General features: G+C 40.7%; 1 protein-coding gene across 1 annotated transcript in view; it reads left to right on the forward strand.

Moving 5' to 3' along the window:
- Positions 1 to 17,628, forward strand: part of CRYL1 (crystallin lambda 1) — a 132,320-nt gene that overhangs the window by 27,244 nt on the left and 87,448 nt on the right. The window contains exon 3 of the mRNA XM_037037267.1: positions 14,511 to 14,637. Coding sequence (XP_036893162.1) covers positions 14,511 to 14,637 — 127 coding nt within the window. The remainder of the gene's footprint in view (positions 1 to 14,510; positions 14,638 to 17,628) is intronic.

A 17,628-nucleotide genomic window follows, 5' to 3' on the forward strand; every position in this document is an offset into this window, starting at 1 on the left:
TTCTTATTGCTTATCTAAGGAAAGTGTCCGGAGAGGGTGTGTGTGTTTGTGGGGGGTTCCCACCATTCAGTGTGTATACCTGATCTCAATTCCCTGTTTGTGTGCATGTCAGACCTGCTGTCCCGTGTCTGGTGTGTTCTAGTTGAGTTTCTGCAGGGGGAGGGGGGGGAGGGACTCCTGGGCTCCAGGCTCCTCACTTGTGCTGTGTCACCCCTGGTGTCTGCAGACGCTGACCTTTGCCATATCCTTTGGGAGACATTTTGACTTCCTTTTCACTGGTGTTTTCTTTTCCCCTTACATAAATACCAGCTTTGTCCACTCCACCGGTCATTCACCTTACCTTGCTTGCATTATTTCCCATCTTCCAAAAAATTGATCTTTGGTTCATTGTGTATGTTGAGATCTGTCACCTGTGGCCCTATATTTCTTCTTTAAAATTTTTTATGGAGATATAATAAACATACAGCATATTAGTTTCAGATGTACAATGTAATTTCATATTTACATATATTGTGAAATGATCACCAAAGTAAGTCTAGTTAGGATGATTCCTTTATTTTTATTGTATTGAGGTTTTTGGAGGGAGCAGAGATAAATATTGTTTGTTATCCACCATGTGTAATTGGAATTCCAAGACCTAGATTGTTGCATGAATCAATTGAAACAACTCTAGCTAAAAAGTTTTTTTTTTTACAAAATGTACAAGCTGGTATGTAAATCAGTTTAGTTCTGAATTGTAGTTCATATGGAGTTTTGTCCTTGCTTGATTTATATCCTCCTTTACCTTCTAGAACATTCAAGTTTAAACAACATTTAATGCCAGTTAAAACAAGCATTCTTTTAGTAAGGAAAAATACTATCTTTATCTTAAAATTTTTAATGGCAGAAAAAAAAACACAACATAAAATTTACCTTCCTTATCATTTTTAAGTGTACAGTTCAGTGGCATTAAGTACATTCACACTGCTGTGCACCCCTCACCACCATCATCTCCCGTAACTAAAACTCCACACAGCAACTCCTCACTTCCCCTTTCCAGCCACTGGCAACCTCCATTCTACCCTCTCTCTCTATGAATCTCACTCCTCTAGGGACCTCATAGAAGTGGCATCATAGAGCATTTGTCTTTTCATGGGACTGGTTTATTTCACTCAGCATAATGTCGTTAAGGCCCGTTCATGTTGTAGCATGTGTCAGGACTGCCTTTCAAGGCTGGATAGTGTTCCATTGTGTGTTTGTACCACATTTTGTTTGTCCATGCATCCATTAATGGGTGTTTAGGTTGCTTGGCTACTTACTGTAGGCAATGGCCCTATGAACATGGGCGCACAAATATCTCTTCAAAGCCCTGCTTTCATTTTGTTAAAGATATATACCCAAAAGTGGGATTTCTGGATGATGCGGTAATTACATTTCTAGTTTTTTGAGGAAGTACCATACCATTTTCCACAGCAGCTGTACCATTTTATAATTCTACCAATAGTGTACAAGGGTTCCATTTTGTCTCTTGCCTTTATTTTTTAACTTAATGAGCAATGCTCTTTTAAAATAAAACTTTAAAAATAGAACTATACAAAATCACCCATATCCTACCCAACACTGATCATTAAGATTTTGTTTTCTGTCATTTTAAATGAAAATTGAACTTTGCTGAAGGATGGAAGCACTATTTTTGAGTCCTTGTCCTAGGGTGACCTCTAGAGGTAGCACTGGTGTGTGACAGCCGCTTACCAATGCACTTTAAACTAGAAGGTTCTTTACTATTAATAGTGTAGGGTTGGGACTTCCAGACAAGATGGAGGCGTGGGTAGATACACTGTGCCTCCTCGCACGACCAAAAGAAGGACAACAACAACTTAAAAAACAAGAAACAACCAGAATTGACAGAAATCCAAACTGTATGGAAGTCTGACAACCAAGGAGTTAAAGAAGACACATTCATCCAGGAAGGGCAGAGACAGGCAGCCGTGGGGGAGAGGACTCGTGGCAAGGCCGTGGCTGGCTTACCCAGTGAGGCGGTAGATCGTAGAGCTGGGAACGCAAGGCTGCAGCTAGCGGGCAAGGCAGCAGTGGGCGAACAGGCAAGGCGGTGGATTGCAGACTGGGCAGTCCCACATTCACGCACAAATAAACCAGGAGAAAAAACTGGGGAGCCGCACGAACTGTGCAACCCAGGGCCCCAGCTCGGGGAAATAAAGCCTCAAACCATTGATTGAAAACACCTGTGGGGGTGAGGCGGTAGTGGGAAAAACTCCCAGCCTCACAGGAGAGTTCATTGGAGAGACACACAGGGTCCTAGAATGTACACAAACCCACCCACATGGGAATCAGCACCAGAAGGGCCCAATTTGCTTGTGGGTAGCAGGGGAAGTCACTGAAATCCGGTAGAGAGCAGAGCAAGTGCCATTGTTCCCACTTGGACCCTTCCCCCACAGACAATGTCACAAATCAGTGACATGGGTTACCCTGCCCTGGTGAACACCTAAGGCTCTGCCTCTCACTACGTAACAGGAGTGTCAAGACAAAAAAAAAATGGCCCAAGTGAAGAATAGATCAACACTCCAGAAAAACAACTAAGCAATGAAGAGATAGCCAACCCATCAGACAGATGCACAGTTCAAAAGGCTGGTGATCAGGATGTTCACAGAATTGGTTGAATTTGGTGGCAAATTAGATGAAAAAACAAAGACTACAATAAGTGAAATAAAGGAAAATGTACAGGGAACCAATAGTTATGGGAAGGAAACTGAGACTCAGATCAACAATGTGGACCAGAAGGAAGAAAGAAACATACAGCCAGAAAAGAATGAAGAAACAAGAATTCAAAAAAATGAGGAGAGGCTTAGGAACCTCCAGGACATCTTTAAACATTCCAATATTCCAATTATAGGGGTATCAGAAGGGGAAGAGGAACAGCCACAAGTGGAAAACTCATCTGAACAAATAATAAAGTAGAACTTCCCCAATCTGGCAAAGGAAATAGACTTCCAGGAAGTCCAAGAAGCTCAGAGAGTTCCAAAGAAGTTGGACCCGAGAAGGAACACACCAAGGCACATCATAATTACATTAGCCAAGATTAAAATGAAGGAGAGAATCATAGAATCAGCAAGAGAAAAGGAGGCAGTTACCTACCAAGGAGTTCTCATCAGACTGTCAGCTGATTTCTCAAAAGAGACCTTACATGCAAGAAGGGGCTGGAAAAAAGTATTCCAAGTCATGAAAGGCAACGACCTACATCCAAGATTGCTCTATCCAGCAAAGCTTCCATTTAGAATGAAAGGGCAGATAGAGTGCTTTTCAGATAAGGTCAAATTCAAGGAGTTCATCATCACCAAGCCCTTATTATATGAAATGTTAAAGGGAATTATCTAAGGAAAAGAAGATTAAAAAGTTGAACAGTAAAATGACAACAAACTCACAATCGTTAACAACCACACCTAAGACAAAAACAAAAGCAAACTAACCAAACAGCTAGAACAGGAACATTACCACAAAAGTGGAGATCACATGGAGGGCTATCAGCAGGGTAGGGGGAGGGGGAGAGAGGAGGAAAGGTACAGAGAATAAGTAGTATAGATGGTAGGTAGAAAATAGGGGGAGGGTAAGAATAGTGTATGAAATGTAGAAGACAAAGAATTTATATGTATGACACATGGACAAGAACTAAAGGCAGGGAATGTGTGGGTGGGAGGGGAGGGAAGGGGGGGAAATGGGGCAACTGTAATAGCATAATCAATAAAATATATATATATTTTTTAGATTTTATTTATTTATCTTTAGAGGGGAAGGGAAAGGAAGGAGAGAGGGAGAGAAACATTAGTGTGGGGTTGCATCTCTTGAGTCCCCTGCCGGGACCTGGCCTGTAACCCAGGCATGTGCTCTGACTGGGAATCGAACCGTGATCCCTTGGTTCTCAGGCCCGTGCTCAATCTACTGAGCTACACCAGCCAGGGCTCAATAAAATATATTTAAAAAATAATGTAGGGCTGAACACTGTGGTATACGTGAGTCTGCTGAAAAGCCAGTTGGGAGTCATATCCTTTTCCTAGGTTTTGCATATATCTTCTACAAAGCTTGAGGCAGAAGTTCTTCCAGCATACTCCATGAAAAATATTGTGAGTAGTCTAACTGGGATAAAACATTGCCAGGTGGCTGGGTTTGTTTGGCAGGTGGTTTTGTGGAACTTGAAGGAAACATGAGGGGTTTAAGTGTGTCTGAAAGTTCCTCCCAGCCTTTAATCTGGGTTCCCCTCAGGACACTGCTTACAGGTTCTGGTGTGTACCTACCCCTTGTGTTAATGTGTACCGAAACTTTCCCCTCTGCCTGTGTCCTGCCCAGGCGGGAAAGGGCCTTGAGGCCACATCTCCTACGTAGATTCTTTATTTGAGTCTGATTTGCACAAGGTGGTTGGTTGTGGCTGTTTCAGTGCTGGCTTTCTGTCCCCAGATGGCCTCCTTCTCTGCTGCATAGGGGTGTCTCAGGGAAGGTCTAAAAACAGTAGGTCATCGAAGGAACAAGAGGCTCCCTTGTACTCCCATTGATTTGGTCTCATCCAACTCAGGACATTTGGAAGAAAGTTTGCTTTGGCCTGCTGAAGTTTAAAAAAGGTGCCTTTGAGCACATGAGTGCCTCAAGGCATAATGATTAGTCATAATGTTATTGGGCTTTGGCATTAAAAACTCTACCTGGGTTCAGCAGAAAACGGTTTTGTGAGGTTGAGACTAAAGGAACTTTACTTTTTTTAAAATTTTAAATTTAGCAAATGTCCAGAAGCGAATGTGTCAGGATTTGTTGTTAATTCTTATTCGTAGGCATATGGAGATGTTTATTATTTTCTCTCTGTTTTTTTATTTCTCTAAATTTGGAAAAGAAAATAGTCCTAGAAAAGGAATAAGGTACTCTGTTAAATTTGGTTGTTTCTCAACTGAGTTGAAGTGATTTTTTGTGTTTGATGGCAGTGAGACAGTTCGACAGAGGTATGAACACTTGCATTCTGGTTACATTTATGTGCAATGTAGTTAACTTTACCACTGCTATTGATTCCTAGGTGTAGTCATTGTTGCAGGCCTAATTTATATAAATCATGTAGTTCAAAACTGAGCAGTTTAGGTGTGTTGTCATTTCCTTCAGCTCACGGGCCCATTGAATCTCCAAGCAAAGGAGATGCTAGGCCCATTCAGGTTGTCACGGCTGAAGTACTCAGATTACATCTGTTGATGAGGATGAATTGTGAGATTGTGAGGGAGTAAGGAATACAGGAAGCCATCACTGTCACAGAAATAGGACATTGTTTGGGGGATATCTGAGCCTCTGATGGTCAGACAGCAGCTCTGGTAACTTGCAGCAATTCTAGGGGGTGGGGGTCTTTTTTCATAGCAGGACCTGCCTTTCTGAGGTGCACCATTGTGGTGACTTGCCACTGGCTGTCCATCTGTTGCTTGGCCTGCCCCTCACCAGCCCACTTTCTCGGTCCTTATTTCAAACTGTCCAAGAGGAATAAGCTGATGGGTTGGCCACATGCCATTGGCACAGGCTGCACTGGGCTGCCCTGTGGAGCCAGGCTGCAGGTCCCCTTGTCTGTCTGTGCACAGCAGTCTTTGCTGACCATCTCAGTCCATTTGGGGAGGTCACAGTATTGGCTAACATGGGATTCAGCCGGTTGGTAATGAAATAATGAAAGGAGATGACAGGTTTGCTAGGTCCACTGGGGCTCCCTGAAGGGACCACACGAGCTTTGCAGTCTGAGTTCAAGCTCAGCAGGCAGGGACTCAAGTGTGAGCAGCATTCATGAGGGGGGTGGTGCACACAGTTCCTCTTTTTCTGTTCTCTTCAATGTATTGAGTACCTTGAATCTTCAGATTTTAAGGCAATAAATTACGCCAAGTACTCTCATAAATAAATTCCACCAGACAGGATTTTCCTTTTCAAATGAGGGAGCCATCATGGTTTCACAGGAACAGTAGGAGGAACAGTCAGGAGAATGAAGCAATTCCAATTAGTGTGTTTAAGCAAAAGTGTCTGAAGATGGCTTCCATCCTGTCTTGCTTCCCACAGCCTGATATCTGTAGGCAAGTCTGGAACCAGTTTGGGCCTTGCTTTTTTTTTTCTTTTAAATATATTTTATTAATTATACTATTACAGTTGCCCCAGTTTTTCCTCCCCTTTATTCCCCTCCATACTGCACCCCCCCCAGCATGTCCATAGGTTGTATATATAAGTTGGCTTCTCCATTTCCCATAGTATTCTTAACCTCCCCCTGTCTATTTTGCACCTAACATTTATGCTTCTTATTCCTTCTACCTTTTCCTCCATCCTCCACCCCGCCCCCTCCCTGCTGATAACCCTCTATGTGATCTCCATTTCTGTGATTCTGTTCCTGTTCTAGTTGTTTGCTTAGTTTGTTTTTGTTTTTATTTAGGTTAGTTGTTGATAGTTGTGACTTTGTTGTCATTTTTCTGTTCATATTTTTGATTATCTTTTTTTTCTTAGAAAAGTCCCTTTGACATTTCATATACTGTATTTTTAAACTATAAGATGCATCTCCCCACCCCCTATTTATTTGGGAGGAATAATGGTTGTCAATGCTGCTGTTGATTTCTGTTTACATTTACATTAGTGAAATATTATGTTATTTATGTTATTAAATATTTTACCACATTTTTTGCTTCAAATTTTTTTCCTATTTTCCTGTAAAACCTAGGTATGTCTTATGGTCCAAAAAATATGGCTAATAAGGGCTTGATGATGGTGAACTCCTTTAACTTGACCTTATCTGGGAAGCACTTTGTCTGCCCTTCCATTGTAAATGAAAGCTTTGCTGGTTAGAGTATTCTTGGTTGTAGGTTCTTCCCTTTCATGACTTCAAATACTTCTTTCCAGCCCCTTTTTGTCTATAAGGTTTCTTTTGAAAATCAGCTGATAGTCTTATGGGAACTGCTTTGGAGGTAACTGTCTCCTTTTCTCTTCGTGCTTTTAAGATTCTCTTCCTATCTTTAATCTTGGGTAATGTAATTATGATGTGCCTTGGTGTATTCTTCCTTGGGTCCAACTTCTTTGGGACTCTCTGGGCTTTCTGGACTTCCTGGGAGTCTATTTCTTTCACCAGATTGGGGGAATTTTTCTTTCATTATTTTTTCAAATAAATTTTCAGTTTCTTGATCTTCCTCTTCTCCTTCTAGCACCCCTATGATTTGGATGTTGGAACGTTTAAAGTTGTCCTGGAGGTTTGTAAGCCTCTTCTCATTTTTTTGAATTCTTGTTTCTTCATTCTGTTCTGGTTGAATGTTTATTTCTTCTTTCTAGTCCAAACCATAGATTTGAGTCCCAGTGTCCTTCTGTCCACTTTTGGTTCCCTGTACATTTTCCTTTATTTCACTTTGCATAGCCTTCAGTTTTTTTCCTATTTTGTGACCATACTTAACCATTTCAGTTAACATACTGAAAAAAAAGTGAAGGTAAACACAGACGATTACCAGTGTTTTGAACTCTGCATCTCTTCATTGCTTAGTTGTATTTTTTGGAGCTTTAATCTGGTCTTTTATTTGGGCTATACATTTTTTGTCTTTGTGCACCAGTTATGTTTTAAGGGGCAGAGCCTTAGGTATTCTCCAGGGCAGGGCCACCCATGTAGCTACATTATGACACTGTATGGGGGGGAGGGGTCCAAGAGGGAACAATGCCACTTGCTCAGCTCTCTGCCAGCTTTCCATCCCGTTCCCCACTACCCACAAACAAATTGGTCCCTTCTGGTGCTGATTCCCAGGTGGAACATTCTAGAACCCTGTGAATCTCTGCAATGAACTTTACTGTGAGACTGGGAATTTCTTCTGCTGCCACAACCCCCACAGGTATTTTCAGTTAGAGGTTTTAGGGTTTTATTTCCCCACACTGCAACCCTTGGTTGTGTGGTTTGTCTCAATCCCCAGTTGTTCCTCCTAGTTTACTCACATGCAAATGTGGGATCACCCAGTCCTCCAGCCACTGCCTTGCAGCAAGTCTGAGTCCTCTCCACCTTGGCTGCCCGTCTCTGCCCCTCATACTGGTCTGGATGAATGTTTTTTCTTTAACTCCTGGGTTGTCAGTCTTCCATACAGTTTAGTTTTCTGGCAGTTCTGGTTATTTTTTGTTTTTAAAGTTATTGGTGTCCTTCTTTTGATTGTGTGAGGAGGCAGAGTTTATCTATTTATGCCACCATCTTGGCTGTAGGCCTTGCTGTCTGTGTCATCAAAATGAACAAGCTAGACTTAAGAAAAAAAGAGAAACAGTCTTTGTGGTTTGATGCATTCATTGAATTATGTGTACTTGTTTTAAAGGCTAAGTTTATTGCATTTGGGTATTATTTATATATCTTTTTTCCAAATGGGTGAAACTGGGAAACAAAAGGGTAGGCCTTTGCAGGAATAACTATAACATCAGTAATTTTTTTCCCTGTACATGAGAACAAGAAGCCTAATGGAATCACTTAATAATTGTATTATAAACTTATTTGAATAGTAGAGCTCATATTCATATTGAATAACATCATTACAAAAATGAAGACAGTAAATAATTTGCCTCATTTCATAAAATATAAGACATAACAAGTATCTAGGAACATCAGACTTTGAAGAAATAGTCTAGAGTTTAGTTTCCAGCAATATGGCAAAGCAAGTATCCTAAAGATCCTTATAACTTGAAATACTTAAAAGTGAGGAGTAGATGTACATAGTTTATAGTTTCTTTATAGTACTAGCTGAACAGGTAAGAGAGTAACATAAATTCCCAGAGACCATTCTGAGAGCAGGAATCCCAAGGGATGTGTGGAAACTACAACTGCTATGAGAGCATTTGCCTACCTTGCTAATCTAGACCTTTGGCTCTTAACAGCAAACCTTAGTTTGTAGGTGATGGAGGATCAAATTGGAGGTCCCAAATGAAGTTAGTATTCAGAGGGCTACATTGTTGGTGAAATGGAGAATAGAAGAAAATAACTCACTCATAGGTAGAGGCTCATCTATCCTGACCTGACTCTGGGTAGAGGGTAGAAAGAGTTTTTCTGATAGTTTATAACCATAAACCACTACCTGTGTGGTCTTAAAAACTCCAAGCCAAGAAATTCAGATTGTTCCCTTGGTAATTAGTGTCTCCAATTGCCTGCTAGAAGCAAAATGCATATTGTCTCTATAATAATGTACCTTAAGCTCATGACTCAAAGAATTTCCACAGATAGAGCCCAGCTCACAACTGAAAATCACAAAACACATGAGAGACCAGGTATTTATGAGCAGAGTGAACTGACCTAAAGTTGGATCTGAAGATACTACCATTATACACTGTTTTACTGTGTATAATGTACACTTTTTCCCCCAAATTTTTTGAGAAAAAAATAAGGATGTGCATTATACATGGGTATAATGATCACATACCATGAGCCCAATAATCCCATGTAGAATGTGCACAAAAATGTGGGTGCACATTATACACAGCAAAATATGGTATTTAGCATGGAATTTGGAAGTTCAAGCAATGGAAAATGTGAAGAAGTGGTTCATTAAAGGTCTGAAAGATTTAGAGAGACTAGGGAAAGAGGCAGTTTATGAAAATTGAGATTGAGAATTCATGTCAGCTACACACATGGATCCTCACTTGGGAAGAACCAGGTGTCCCAAGCAGTGTAAATACAAAGGGTATCTGTCCCAAATGAGTCATAGTGAAACTGTAAAACACCAGGAAACACTTGGAAAGTCTGAAAAGCAGCCAGAGAGAGAAAAAGACAGACTGCTTACAAAGGAATGACAGGTTGACAACAGACGTCTCCGTAGCCATTGGAATTCAGAACATGGTGGAGTAAAACCTGCCCAGCGCAGAGCCAATTAGAAAAGGCAGGTCCCCTAAGCAAATTTTGGACAGTAATTGTACAGGAGGTTTATATATATTCCATATTCTGTTTGTCCTGCACTTTTAAAAAACAGGTGTGGTTGGCAGAGTAATGGCTCCCCAAAGATGTCTAGGTCCTAATCCTGGAGGTTTTGCAGGTGTGACAAAGTTAAGAACGTGAAAATGGGGAGATGACCTGGGTGGCGCAATAAGATCACAAAAGAATGTGATTCTTTCCCCCATTGTTATGGGGGAAGAGTGAGGGAGGGACTCAAAGATCTGATGATAAGAGTCAGAGGTAAGAGTGAAGGTGAAAGAGGGCCGTGAAGCCACACAAAGCTGGTGGCTTCTCGGGTCTAGAAAAGGCAGGAAACAGACCTGTCTCCAGAGTCTCCCAGAGGAACAAAGTCCCGCCAACACTTTGATGTTGGTCTCCCTGAGATTTCTGTGTTCCAGACTGTGAGAGGGTTAAGTGTGTGTTGTATAAGCCAGTAAGTTTGTGGTAATTCATTATAGGAGCAATGGGAAACAAATGCAATGGTATTATTGAGATATCATTTATATTTTATGCAGTCAAGTTGTTTAAAGTGTGCAATTAAATGGTTTTTAGTGTATTTGTAGGGTTGTATGATTGCAAACATTTTTGAAAGATAGATCAAAGTCATGAAATTGAAAAATGATCTTTGAATTACATGGAGCTCTCCTCACTGTGCTAATTTGAATCAACAATGCGTCTGTGTTCCAGGAGATTTGCTGGATGTCACTGATGTGTGACAGAAACCCTCGGACTTAGAAGCCTTTGCCTTTTTCTCTTTTTTAAAATATATATATTTTATTGATTATACCATTACAGTTGTTCTATTCCCCCCCCTTCATTCCCCTCCACCCGCACACTCCCTTCCCCACCATTCTCCCCCCCTTAGTTTATAACTACGTGTCTCAAGTTCTTTAGATTCTATATTTCCCCTACTATTCTTGCCCTCCCCCCATCTATTTTCTACCTACTGTCTATGCTATTTTCTGTACCTTCTCCCCCCTTCTCCTTTTCCCACTCCCCTGTTGCTAACCCTCCATATGTTCTTTATTTCTATGGTTCCATTCCTGATCTAGCTGTCCTCTTGGTTTGCTTTTGTTTTAGGTGTGGTTGTTAATAACTGTGAGTTTGCTGTCCTTTCACTGTTCATATTTTTCATCTTCTTTTTCTTAGATAAGTCCCTTTAGCATTTCATATAATAAGGGCTTGGTGATGATGAACTCCTTGAACTTGACCTTATCTGAGAAGTACTTTATCTGCCCTTCCATGCTAAATGAAAGTTTTGCTGGATAAAGCAATCTTGGCTGTAGGTCTTTAGATTTCATGATTTGAAATACTTCTTTCCAGCCCCTTTTGCCTGTAAGGTCTCTTTTGAGAAAATCAGCTGACAGTCTGATGGGAACTCCTTTGTAGGTGACTGTCCCCTTATCTCTTGCTGCTTCTAGGATTCTTTCCTTTATTTTAATCTTGGCTAATGCAATTATGATGTGCCTTGGTGTGTTCCTTCTTGGGTCCAACTTCTTTGGCACTCTCTGAGCTTCCTGGATTTCCTTGAAGTCTATTTCCTTTGCCAGATTGGGGAAGTTCTCCTTTATTATTTGTTCAAATAAGTTTTCCACTGGTGGCTGTTTCTTTCCCCCTTCTGGTACTCCTATAATTCGGATGTTGGAACGTTTAAAGATGCCCTAGAGGTTCCTAAGCTTCTCCTCATTTTTTTTGTATTCTCAGTTCTTCATTCTTTTCTGGTTGGATGTTTTGTTCTTCCTTCTGGTCCATTCCATTGATTTGAGTCCCAGTTTCCGTTCCATCACTATTGGTTTCCTGTGCATTTCCCTTCATTTCAATTAGTTTAGCCTTCATATGTTCCTCTAATTTGTGACTATAATTAACCAGTTCTGTGAGCATCCTGATGACCAGTGTTTTGAACTGTGCATCTGAGAGGCTGGCTATTTCTTGGTCACTTAGAGTTATAGGCTCTGGGGCTTTGAGTTCTTCTTGAGCCATCCTTTGGGCTGTTTGTGCCTGTTAAGTAGCAGGAACGGAGCCCTAGGTTTTCACCAGAGCAGGGCAACTCAGTTGCTGGGTTGTGACGTCGTATGTGGGGGTGGGGTCAAAGAGGAGCAATGGCGGTCCCGTCTGCGGCCTGTGGCAGCTGCCGCTGCAGCTGACACCGTCACCGGGCCCGTGAGTTTCGTCGCACTGCGTGCGAATGTGCCACCGCCGTCAGCCCTTCACCACTGGGTTCGTCCCTTGGGGCCTGCGTGGTCCGTCTCACTGTGCACAAATGTGCGACCGCGGTCAGTCTGCCCTGCACCCCGACTGGGTCCGGGCTTCCTGCTTGCCTAGTTGGGGGGGATCTTTCCTGCCTGACCCTGCTCTGCTGCTGGCTCCGCCTCTCTTACCGTCCCCATTGAACGGTTCGTTGTTGTCGGACTTCCGTATAATTCAATTTTCTGTTCTTTGGCTGTGTCTTTGTTCTCCAAACCTTTGTTGTATTCAAACTTGGTTGTGGGAGAAGGCACAGTGTTTCCACCTACGCCTCCATCTTGGTGGAAGTCTGCCTTTTTCCCTTTTTATCTTAGTGGGCTAACCTTTTCTTGTGACCCTTTTTGCTGCATTTCCCTTGGTGGTGTATAAAATATTTATTTGCTGGCACTCAAATCAGTCCTTTCTTTATTTTAGCTATTAAACTTGTAAATCTTTTTAAAATTAAATTTATTGGGATAGCATCAGTTAATTGGATCATATAGGTTTCAGGTGTATATTTCTATGATATACGAATTGTATATTGCATTGTATCTTATTGTCCAAAGTCAAACCATCTTCCATCACCACATATTAGACCCCTTTCACCCCCTCAAACTTATAAATCTTAAATTTTGAATCCGTCACTAACCATATAATACTCTATACAACTAACATAAACTTCCTGATGAACTGGCTCAGAATCCACAACCGAAAAATAGCAACACTCGTCAGAGACCAAGTGTTAATAATTCAGGAGATGAAATGATGTGTTCTTCGGCTGAAGGACTTCGACAGCTTCAAGATAAAAACCATGACATGAAATCATGTAAAAATTATTTGGCTCATGCCCTAGCTGGTGTGGCTCAGTGAATTGAATGAAATTCACTGAGCTACTCCAGTGAATTTCATTCATGGGCCTGCAAACGAAAGGGTCACCAGTTTGATTCCCAGTCAGGGCACAGGCCTGAGTTGCAGGCCAGATTCCCAGGAGGGGGCATGAGAGAGGCAACCACACATTGATATTTATCTCCCTCTCTCCTTCCCTTCCCCTCTCTCTAAAAATAAATAAATAAAGGACACTTGGAAAAAAACAAGGGGGGGGTGGAAATGAGAGGGAGGTGGGGAGGGCTGGGGGTGGGCTGGGATGGGAGTAGAAGGCAGAAAACTGTACTTGAACAACTATTAAAATAAAAAAAATTACCAAAAAATAAATACAAATAAAGTCTTAAAAAATTATTTGACTCACTGGCCAAAAAATCCACAGTTTTTGTGAACTATGAATGCTGCTTCTTAGGCAACCGTGTGTGTGTATGTGTGTATGCACTCTGACTTGTTTATTTAATGTCATGAATTTTTAACAGAACTGACTAATAGTTTGTGAGGTGAGTACACATGCAAATGAGCCTTTGGCTCAACGTTTATAAGAATTTTAGGATTGTGACAGTAGAGCATTGCACTCAGCATGGGGCCCTCTGACCCCAAGCCCTGTGTGACTGCACAGGTCACACACCAGGAAGCTGGTTCCTTTCTTCAACCCTTATCCCCAGGGACTGACTGAAGATTAGGATGAAAAACTCCTGCTTCCCAATTTCACCTCCCTTGTTTCATCCTTTTTGAAAAGAAATTTGAAATATTTTTAATTGTAAAATACACAAAATTTACTTTCATAATAACTTTTAAACTTTTAAGTCTACAGTTCAGCAATATTAAATACATTTACATTGTTGTACAACTACCCATCTCTATAACTCTTTATGTCTTGCCAAACTGAAACTCATCCCATTAAATAGCCTGGGCAACCACCCTTCTGCTTTGTGTCTCTATGAATATGACTACTCTGGAGGCCGCATATAAATGGAATCATATACTATTTGTCCTTTTGTGACTGGCTTATTTCACTTAGCATAATGTCCTCAAGTTGCATCCATATTATAGCATGTGGCAGGATTTCCTTCCTTTTTAAATAAATGTTTTGTTTATTGATTTTTTTTGGAAGGGGGGAGAGATTTGTTGTTCCACTTATTTATGCACTTACTGGTTGATTCTTCTCTGTGCCCTGGATGGGAATCAAACCTGCAACCTTGGTGTATGGGATGAGTCTCTAATCAGCTGAGCTCCCTGGCCAATGTGGACTTCTTTCCTTTTGGAGTAACCACCAAACTGTTTGCCACAAGTTTTACATGCCTACCAACAGTGTACAGGGTTCCAGTTTCTCCACATCCTCACTAACACCTGGTTTATTTTCTGTTCTTTTCATAGTAGTCATTCTTGTGGTTTTTATTGCTACTTTCCTACTGATGAGGAAAGTTGACCTTTTTTTGTTTTAAAATTTGTTTTTTGAAACTCACAGCGATCACCCTTTCCTTCTTTATAGAAAAGACATGAAGTTGCTGGAGCAGTCAGGGTCTCTGAAAGGCTCTCTGAGCGCAGAACAGCAGTCGTCACTCATCAGTGGTTGCTCGAATATTCAAGAAGCAGTAGAGGGCGCCATGCACATTCAGGTGAGTTAAGGACCTGCGCTTGGTTGGTGAGAGCTCGAAGAGAGAGTTTTCCTGCCTCGTTGGAAGAACATGGGAAGATAAAAAGCAGTTAAAAGTGTGGCCTTCTTGCACTTCGCATGTCAGAATTATAATTTATGTGACAGGAATCATTATCCTTTGTGGGTTCTCTTTAAACTACTGGGATGATGTTACCTTCCAGAGGTGTTAGGATTTTGAGGAAAAATAGATTTTCTGGACAGCTAACACTTTTATCTTCTGACTGAGTTTATATTCTTTTTAAAAGTTAAAAAATTACAGTTACAGTTTATATTCAATATTATTTTAGGTGTATTGGTTTTAAGTGTATAGCATAACTAAGAACTTGGGAACAAACCCAAAAGATTGAGCACACATGTTTTGTTGTCAGCTGCTGACCTGAGATTCAGGTCAAATACAGGAAATCTAGGCTCTCGACTCTGTGACTCTAAAATTTCTTCTGTGTGGTAGAGGTGGTTGAAAGCACAGACTTTAAGTCAGGTGACTTTGTGTTGAGCAGTTTTGCAACTTTGTACTGGCAAGTTTCTTTGCGTCTGGGCCTACTTCCTCACCTGTGAAAATGGCATCCTGCCTTATGCACTGGGTGGCTGTGAGGGAACCGTCTGTGCTCAAGGGGACCCTAATGTAAGGCAAAGCTTCATTTTTTTAATGGAAAGATTAAAACAATGCTTTTGGGGGCCCCTTTAATATATAATATTTACATGATGGAAATGAAATATTATAATTAACCTATAGAATGGGATCTGATATATGAACATATGACCTATTATGGTAGTACTTCTAGTTTCACATTTCCTGCAAACACTTACTTTTGTTCAAACCCTGAACAGGACAAACACTCTGATTCCAGTTTTTGTACCGATTAAAGTTGACTCTTCTAAGCAGAGTTTTCCAGAGAACATTTTTGCTTTCCTCTGAGATGTTTGCTGCTCAGAGTTTCAAGAAATCCATATATGGTGATGGCACCGGAAGTGTTATGTTCAGCTTCAGCTGTGAATTCTCAGACCTGTAGGTGTTTTTTCTGTCTACAGGAGAGGCATGTGGTTTGTGACTCCACAATGTAATAACTTGTTACTTTTCTTTAAAGTGTCTTTGTAAAACTTACTTACAAATTTGGCAGCCCTAACAATTGTCAAGTCATGCCCCAGGAATCATTGTTATGCTGAAGTTAAATTTCTTTTTCCCTGGACTCATTTTAAAAAACAGATTCTGTCAGGTGGTCTCTACACTAGCATAATTGATTAAGTTCTGGCTAATGCTTCTTCCCCAAACAGTCTATTATTTTTAAAAAAAAATGGAGACCCCTCTACAATGTAACTTTAAAATGTCTTGAATATAAAGCAGTCCTTCTTTTATGGAATAATTTGGGGGGAATATTCTAACTTATAATGCATGTACCACAGCACTTGGCACATAGAATATGCTTAATCAATTTATAAAATAAATTGTCATGCAGCCATTTGTGGACAATTTTGGCAATAAACAAATGATACGGGATAACATATGCTGCTCTGTGTGTGATAGATATCTGAAGACTCTGCTATCTACCACACACGGAAGTAAGGCCAGTCTTTCCTTTATAGATTGAATGGGTGTATTTACTCATCTATGACAGTTACCTGTTGAGCAGCTTCTCTTGTGTGCTGAGTCAGGCAGTGTGGGTAGAGAAATATGATGTCTAATTCCCATAAGAGATTATGTTCTTCAGAAATGGTTTTTAAAAATTGAAATTATATTTTTATCTTTGTAAAAGAAACAAAGAAATGGTTTTTACTTCTACTCCCACGAAGCATAATGGGGAGGGACAGTTGGGACCAGGAGGATGGAAAGGGTTAATGACGGTGGGTTAGAGCTGATCTGGGCCTTTGACAAGTGGACTTGGGGACTGGGGAGAGGGCAGAGATGGGGATGGTGTCTCAGAAGAGGTGCCTGTGAGTATAGTACACGGAACTCGGGTAGAGAGTGGCTGTTGGAGAGGTGGGGAAAGCTGGTGGTTAAGTGGGGCCAAGTCGGACATGCTACGTGCCAAGCTGGAGGGCTCTGGGGAGGAGATGAGTTAATCCATACGAAGTGCCTGGCACACAGCAGCATTGTTTAAGTGTTCTGTTAAAGAAATGAGGAGTTCGGGTTTTATTCTATATATACCTTGATCAGAATCCTCCAGAAGGAAGGAAAGAAAAATGGGTAAGAAAAAAATTGAAATTTCATTTTTGTTGCCTTGACTGATTTTCTTGAGCATATTTACAGATTTCCTTATATATGACATGCAGCAAATTCGATTTCCCAAATTTTGCTAGTAATGCATATTACTTGTACCTTGATTACCAAACAAGCATATAAACCCCTCCAAAACAAAAGCCTGCCTAGTGTTATACCGTGTGCTTGTTAAATTATATTAGGTATCTAATAATTCAAGAATGTTAAAAATATATTTTAAAGAAAGAAAACCAATAAAATATGCCTAAGCCACACACACACACGTATATATGTATACATATATAAAAGAAAAGTAAAGTTTAGGAAAATACTGCTTAGGTCCATTATTCCAAAAATGTTTGAATATTTTTGTGTTTGTACTTCTTTCCATTCCTCCTGTTCATTTTCTCTCTTTCTTTGACATACTTGACATACTCAACATTATACTGTTTGAGTAGAATTTTATATCAAGATTTTTATTTAAAACGTAGAATATTTCTTATAGCATGATTTGTCCAGGATTCTGTCAGATAGAAGAAGTATAATTTTTGGACTGAAAACAGTTGTTACGTTTATCATGTGATGTTTAACCTAAGAATGACATTAAAATTGAAAGGCCAAAAGGCCACCTGTCAGGCGTCTACTCCTCACGAAGCCTTGTAAGGGGTCCTTCTCGTAGTGCCCAGGGACCCCTCGCTAGTTGTAACCCCTTATCAACTCTTAGAACTCCTTTTTATGATTTATAAAAGGAAAAATTCT

The sequence above is a fragment of the Sturnira hondurensis genome, unplaced genomic scaffold, assembly GCF_014824575.4.
Source record: "Sturnira hondurensis isolate 20B ecotype Veracruz unplaced genomic scaffold, ASM1482457v3 Scaffold0022910, whole genome shotgun sequence".
Classification (NCBI taxonomy): domain Eukaryota; kingdom Metazoa; phylum Chordata; class Mammalia; order Chiroptera; family Phyllostomidae; genus Sturnira; species Sturnira hondurensis.